Source organism: Natrix helvetica (genome assembly GCF_964273705.1).
Source record: "Natrix helvetica genome assembly, chromosome: 12".
NCBI lineage: Eukaryota > Metazoa > Chordata > Lepidosauria > Squamata > Natricidae > Natrix > Natrix helvetica.
This window is the reverse complement of record NC_138556.1, coordinates 13,591,399-13,598,814: the sequence shown is the minus strand read 5'-3', so window position 1 is coordinate 13,598,814 and position 7,416 is coordinate 13,591,399. Positions and strand designations below refer to the sequence as shown.

Below are 7,416 nucleotides of genomic sequence, written 5' to 3'. Positions count from 1 at the left end.
ATTTACACAGCCAATGGATACAATTATGTAGATGTATGTCAAATGTTTGTTTCAAATTATCATATATTTGTGTGTGTTTGTGTAATATCTTTAACATTGTTCTCTCTCTATTACATATATGTATGTACGTAAAAATAGCAATGTTAAAACTATTAGATATTGATATATTAGATATAATAGCTTTAACATTGTTCTATGTATGTATGTATATATGTATGTATGTATGCGTAAAAATAGCAATTTTAAAGCTATTAGATATTGATATATTTTTCATGGGGAAACTATATTGTTAACAAATGGAAAAATAACGAGAAGAGCAAGTGTTTTAAAGTTTGGCGAACGGCTTTAATAGCTGACAAATAATCCCCCAGTTTTTTAAAGAAAGATGATCTAAAGGCACAATGTGATCCCTCTTTCCTCTAATCCGAATTCCCTTCGTCTCACTGATTTCCAAAGAGCAACTCACTTAAAAAAATCATTTAGAAATTATTTGGGGGGGGGGGGGGGATACAATTTGCATAATGAACCCGGAAGTCTCCTCTGTAGGTCGGGCGTCGTGGCTACTCTTCAATTTCGTATCTCTGCCTTCCCCCGGAAGGCCTACTGTCCTGCGAGGTTGAGGCCTGCCCCTCCCGTACTTTACAACCACCCACGTCCCCAGAGGGGGGGATCCCGGTGACTCGGGGGTCCGGAGAAGCCGCCTCGCGGGGCCTTTCCTTGACTCCGCCGCCTGGAAGAGCTTCGGCCGGGCTCGCTACGCCTCGCTCAGGCCGGGAGTGTTAAAGCGGCGGCTTTCCTGCGGGGTCAGTCCAGCCGCGGTCCTCGAGAGTGGGCGATGAGCTTGGCGGAGGCGCCGGAGGTGGAGGCGGGATGGCCGCCCGGAGCCTTGAACGATCCCGCCTTAGGTAGGTGGACTTGGAGCGCCAGGGAGGCCGAAGCCCGCTGGGAGTGATGGGACTTGAAGTCCAAGGAGGTCTCTCTCTCTCTCTCTCTCTCTCTCTCTCTCTCTCTCTCTCTCTCTCTCTCTCTCTCTCTCTCTCTCTCTCTCTCTCTCTCTCTCTCCCTCCCTCCCTCTCTCCCTCTCTCCCTCTCCCTCTCTCCCTCTCCCTCTCCCTCTCTCCCTCTCCCTCTCTCTCTCTGTAAAACTTTCCTGCTCTTACTTTCCTCCTTTATATATATTACATTACATAATAGAGGAAAGTAGAGGAGGAAGATTGTGTGTGTGTGTGTGTATCTATAGAGCGAGATAGCAGATATCTTCATACATGCTATACACACACACACACACACGTGTTCAGGTTAAAAAACAACTGTGCTAATATGTCCTCACCAAACGTAATTTGTAATGTTGGATTTTCCCTCTATATGTATATAGAGACACACAGACGCTGTCACACCCATACGCTTACTTATTTAGCCACCCGTCATGGAATGGGAATGGGAATTCTGGGAATGGCCAAGTGTGATTGGACACACAAGGAATTTGTCTTTGGTGCATAAGGTCTCAGTGTACATAAAAAGACAAGATACATTTCGTCAAGGTGCAACACTTAATGATAGTCGTAAGGTACAAATAAGCAATCAGGAAACAATCAAAGATCAATATAAATTGTAAGGATACAAGCAGCAAAGTTACAGTCCTGCAGTCATAAGTGGGAGGAGATGGGTGATAGGAATGATGAGAAGACTAATAGTAAGAGTAATGCAGCCTTAGTGAATAGTTTGACAGTGTTGAGGGAATTATCTGTTTAGCAAAGTGATGGTATTCAGGAAAAAAACTGTTTGGCAAAGCCAAAGAGCCAGCACTATCCGAAGACGTCTCCGTGGTCATGTGGCCAGCATGACTAAATGCCAAAGGCGCACGGAATGCAGTTACCTTCCCACCAAAGGTGGTTCCTATTTTTCTACTTGCAATTTTTACGTGCTTTCAAACTGCTAGGTTGGCAGAAGCTGAAACAAGAAACAGGAGCTCACTCCGTTACACAGCGCTAGGGATTCGAACTGCTGACCTTTCTGATTGACAAGCTCAGCATCTTAGTCTGTGAGCCACTGTGTCCCTTAAATAATTATACATTGACAATTAATCAAACATTAGGCACCATGCAGTTTTAGAGCTTTCATTTTTTAAGTCATTTTATCACTATGGTCAAGAAAAATGGCATTAGTTCAGTTCTTTTTACTAGCCTCAGTTATATATGTGGAACATTTAAAAGTTTCTTGTAACAGAGTTCTCCAAGTTTCTTTTTATCTAATCATTGTTTTCCATTTAAAGATATCACATTTTTAAGAGGCACTAATAGTATCAGGATCTCAGTAGGATGACTGAAGATTAAAAATGATGCAATAATTCTGAGAATTCTTGATTCAGAAATTTTCCATGACAGTTTTTTTTTAATCAACCCCTTTGTTTCAGATCTTAATGATAATTCCCCTGATGAAGCCCTGGTAGATGACTTTCCTATCATAGATAAGAAAGCAGTGGAACAGTTAACCGAAGGGCTGATCTCACACTACGTACCTGACCTACAACGATCAAAACTAGCCTTAAAAGAACTCACGTACGTAACCTAAAAAAAAATAGTCATTTAACTTTTTATGTATGGTACAAACCTAAAACCGATAGCTGCGTATTAGAATGAATGCTTCCACTTAACTGAGTTTCCTGTTGAAAGATCAAAATGATTTCTGTATTTATTACAGGGATATGTAGCACTGTTCGTGCTTCCCTGTCTACCATATTGGAGCTGAAGGTTTATAGAAATGGGTGCCATAATACATTTGGAAAGCTATTGGATCTTGAGGGGCAGATAGGAATCAGAATTTCTAAAATAGATTTTTTCATATCAGCGTATGGGGGTGTTCAGGGAGGGAGTAGCACCTCTGGTGTATGTGGTGTCCTTTTAGGGAAGCTCGTTTTAGGGCAGCTTTTGGGGCAGCTCGTCCACCTTTGATCCTCACCTGTCAGTCAGCTCTCACCTGTGGCTCTAGGAACTGCAGCGGCCACACCTTGGATAACAGTTTCGACAGGTTGGCCAAACCAGGTTGAGAGTAGCCGTTGGGTCGTTGACCTTCGGTGAGATAGGGTCTTGTCTATCCCGAGCATGTGAAGACAGATTCCGGGGGATTGAGCGGATAAAACCTACTAGAATAGGACGACGGTCATGAAGGCGGTCTCTGCAAGGGATGTGGGATGCTAAGAGCACGGCAAGACACGGAAGACGCCCTGGTCAACCCCTGCGCCCAGCCCATCTCCAACTGTCTCGACTCTTGTCCTGCTACTGGAGCAAGATGGAATCTGGGAAGAGAGAGTGAGGCTGACTCTGCGCACCTCTCCCTCACTCGAGTCCAATTCATGCGCAAGTCTCGATATCCCTGATGTCAAGGTCCTATTCGAATATAGTGGACAAACATCACTTTATTTTCGTAGCACTGATTTCAAAATGCATTTTCAATTACTCTATTTTTCTTTCAGACAGAACCAAGAAGTACTATTAGAAACTGTACAACAAGAAATTTCAAAGTTTAAAGAATGTAACTCAGTTCTTGATATCAACATGCTGGTAAGTGTGTTTTTATTAGTTTTGTCTTCATTGGAAGATATTTGCTGTTGAACTTTCCCTTTCTTGCAGAAAAACATGAAATGTTTTGTACATACAATGGTGTCTTGTACTAATTGTGTCCTCATCCAACAATGAGTGTATATGTTTTCATGTACTAAAACGGAAACCGTTCGATCACAAACTGATTTAGGCATGTGCAAGCAGTCTGATTGTGCATATGGTTCAGGAGATAATAGACTTTGCTTCTAACGATGGAAATTATCATTAATGGCAGGAGCTGAGTTCAGTAAGTGGTTGAAAAGTAAAAGACAGTTATGTGTACTGCTATTCTATAGCCTTTCAGAGTTTATAAAAGGATTCTGTATTTTATTTTTAGTGAACAATACCCCCGCTATAGTGACTTTAAATACTAGTATATTTTTCATGGGGATCTCACTATCCAAGTGACTCTGAGCAGTTTACAGATAGTAACTGTGAAAGGGATTTTGGAGTCCTAGTGGACAACCATTTAAATATGAGCCAGCTGTGTGCAGCAGCTGCCCAAAAAGCCAACACAGTTCTAGGCTGCATAAACAGAGGGATAGAATCAAGATCACGTGAAGTGTTAATACCAATTTATAATGCCTTGGTAAGGCCACACTTGGAATACTGCATCCAGTTTTGGTCGCCATGATGTAAAAAAGATGTTGAGGCTCTAGAAAGAGTGCAGAGAAGAGCAACAAAGCTGATTAGGGGACTGGAGGCTAAATCATACGAAGAACGGTTGCAAGAACTGGGTATGTCTAGTTTAATGAAAAGAAGGACTTTGGGTGACATGATAGCAATGCTCTGATATCTCAGGGGCTGCCACAAAGAAGAGGGAGTCAAGCTATTCTCCTAAGCATCTGAGGGTAGAACAAGAAGCAATGGATGGAAACTAATCAAGGAGAGAAGCAACTTAGAACTAAGGAGAAATTTCCTGACAGTGAGAACAATTAATCAGTGGAACAACTTGCCTCCAGAAGTTGTAAATGCTCCAACACTGGATGTTTTTAAGTAGATGTTGGACAACCATTTGTCTGAAGTGGTGTAGGGTTTCCTGCCTAAGTAGGGGGTTGGACTAGAAGACCTTCAAGGTCCCTTCCAACTCTGCTATTCTATTCTATTCTATTCTATTCAACCTCTTACTGCGATGTTGGGCTTCCTTGAAGGAATTAGAATATCTTTTTATGCATACTTTGATATCTTCAAGAAACAAGTCACTTGTTTTTTTAAAGTTATACAGATTTGTTTTAAGCACACTATAAGTTTCTCTCTCCAGTAAATGTTTTCTCCTTTTTAAGTTTTCAGAAGCGAAATACTATCACAATAAGTTGGTAAACATTAGGAAAGAGATGCTGTTACTGCATGAGAAAACGTCAAAGTTGAAAGTGAGTTTTATTTCACTCTTATAAATTCTTAGACTGTTTTAAAAGACTTTTTAAATCTGCTTCACGGTGCTTTGCAGCACTCTCTAAGCAGTTTTATTGCCCCCAACAAACATTATCGAAGGAATTGAACTCTTGGCAGTTGGCAGAGTGGAACAACTTGCCTCCAGAAGTTGTAAATGCTCCAACACTGGATGTTTTTAAGTAGATGTTGGATAACCATTTGTCTGAAGTGGTGTAGGGTTTCCTGCCTAAGTAGGGGGTTGGACTAATAGCAGAATAACAAGGCTGTGATACCCTTAGATATAATCCTTTGTTTTTTTTCTGACGCTTCCTCCTTTCAGAGAAGAGCGCTCAAACTCCAGCAAAAGCGACAGAAAGAAGAACTAGAACGAGAACAGCAACGGGAGAAGGAACTGGAAAGAGAAAAACAATTAACTGCCAAACCAGCAAAAAGGACATGAAAGCCCAAAGTGTTTTGGCTTGTTGTGCTAATTATAATAACCTTTGGACTTTTCTGGGGATATGACGATCCCCTTGCACTCTCCTGTTCTATTTTGCCAAGGAAAGTATTAGCACAGTCTTTATATTTCTACCTTGCTGTAAGCAAGGAGCTAAGGAACGGAAAGTGTACCACATTAGCTTACTCCTAATCACTTTTTGATTAATGCTTCTCTAATATTGCTGGGACAGATTTTTTTTTAAGAAATAGGACACACTTTATGGTAGGGTGTCTAACCTAGGCAACTTTAAGACCTGTGGACTTCAGAGAGCATGGCTGGCTGGGGAATTCTGGGAGTTGAAATCTTAAAAGTCGCCAAGGTTGGAAACCCCTGCTCTATGGCATTAATTCCAACATCTTACAAGGCCTCTCTTGGTGTGTGCATGTGTCCCAAACCCAGATATGTTCCTTAATGGTTAACTCTACCTCATTAAATTTACTCTACACCACACTTCAGGGTAGTTATCACCCATCTGTCCATATCCTTTTGCTGAGGGAGGGACCTTTGCAATTGCAGGAAGCATGGGCAGAAGTCCTTGTGGCAACTTTTCTAGTTCAGGTTCTCCAGAGACAGACTGGTGGAATAGAATTGTCAGGATCTCACTGCTTCTACAGGATTTTGCTGGGTTAGGAATTGACGGGACAACAGAAGAAACATCCATGGGAAAATATTGGTGCAACATACAGGCTTGACTTGCCCCAACACCTACTTTCAGGAAATGAACACATGCTTGCGAAACACCGGGAAAGTTTTTACAGCTTGCGCCCTCAGATCGATTTCGGCTTTGAAGGAGACAATTGGTTAACAAGAGTTCTAGAGGTACAGCCTCGGTATCAAACACACAGGTAAGTACCACAAGGAAAGAACGGTGTCAACACGGACTGCCCAGTTGAATGCTCTTGTGTTCTCAGCAGTTGTTGCTCCTAAGTCAATCACCACAAATATTTCTCTGTTTCAAGTCCAGGCTGATTTAATTACTGTAATTTTTTTTTTGGGGGGGGTGTTTCATCAAGCACGATCTGTAATAGTCATGCAGCCAGGTCTGCTTGCCTGGGGGGGGGGGGCGATGTGTGATTGTATCATTCTCAGCCAGCAAACAGAACTGAGGTGAGTGAAGATGTATGTATGTATTGTGTCACAACCCCTGGTATGCCCAAATATGGGAGGGAACACACTGCTTCCCCTTTCTGTCCTTCGGCTCACTCCAGGAGACCATCCAGGCAGAAAAGGTAAGGGTATGGCTAGCTGATGAGAGCTAAATAGCTTGAAATAGATCTATACTAATCTCCCTTTATTTATTTATCAGCACAAATACAACACATATATATATGTGTGTGTGTGTGTGTGTGTGTGCGCGCGCGCACACACACACAAAATATCTCTCACACATTATCACGAAATCTCCAGAATTGTAAAGCCTACAAACTTAAAATTCGACAAGTATGTTCCTCTTGGCTTTTAGGTGCTCAGTAAGAAAGAACTTTTCAAAATGACCATCTGTATTCCATATATTTGTGTGTGTGTGTATATGAATGTATATATATGTGTGTATGTATGTATATATACATACACACACATACTGTACATACATACAGTATTATATTAACACACATCGATGCTAAGGAGTTAGATGTTCTACTCCCCCTCCCTGTCCAAAAGGAACTCTGTTCCAACTGCCAGTTGCCTTATATGGGCGTGGCCAGCGCCTGACTCATCTGACTCATCACAACAAGGATCTTTAAATATCTTTCCTGCTTATAAGGACATTACTGCTCAAGGGTGATATATTATCAGTCTGTAACATGCGCTCATCAGTCGCTTTCTATGAGCGTCAGGAGTTTCCTCAAGCTTATCTCCGTGTCTCCGGAATCAACAAACCTCCTTTCGGAGTCAGACCTACAAATAGCAGCTACGTTTGATGCTGGGTGCAGATACCGCAAGGAGAAA

At 41.9% G+C, this 7,416-nt stretch overlaps 1 protein-coding gene across 1 annotated transcript; it reads left to right on the top strand.

The window, feature by feature from the left end:
- The first annotated feature begins 541 nt into the window (after positions 1 to 541).
- Positions 542 to 5,668, top strand: BLOC1S6 (biogenesis of lysosomal organelles complex 1 subunit 6). Its single transcript, XM_081964581.1, has 5 exons — positions 542 to 905; positions 2,414 to 2,558; positions 3,473 to 3,560; positions 4,883 to 4,969; positions 5,311 to 5,668. The coding sequence occupies exons 1-5, from the start codon at positions 836 to 838 to the stop codon at positions 5,428 to 5,430; spliced, it is 510 nt and encodes a 169-aa protein (XP_081820707.1). The 5' UTR covers positions 542 to 835; the 3' UTR covers positions 5,431 to 5,668.
- The last annotated feature ends 1,748 nt before the right edge of the window (positions 5,669 to 7,416 follow it).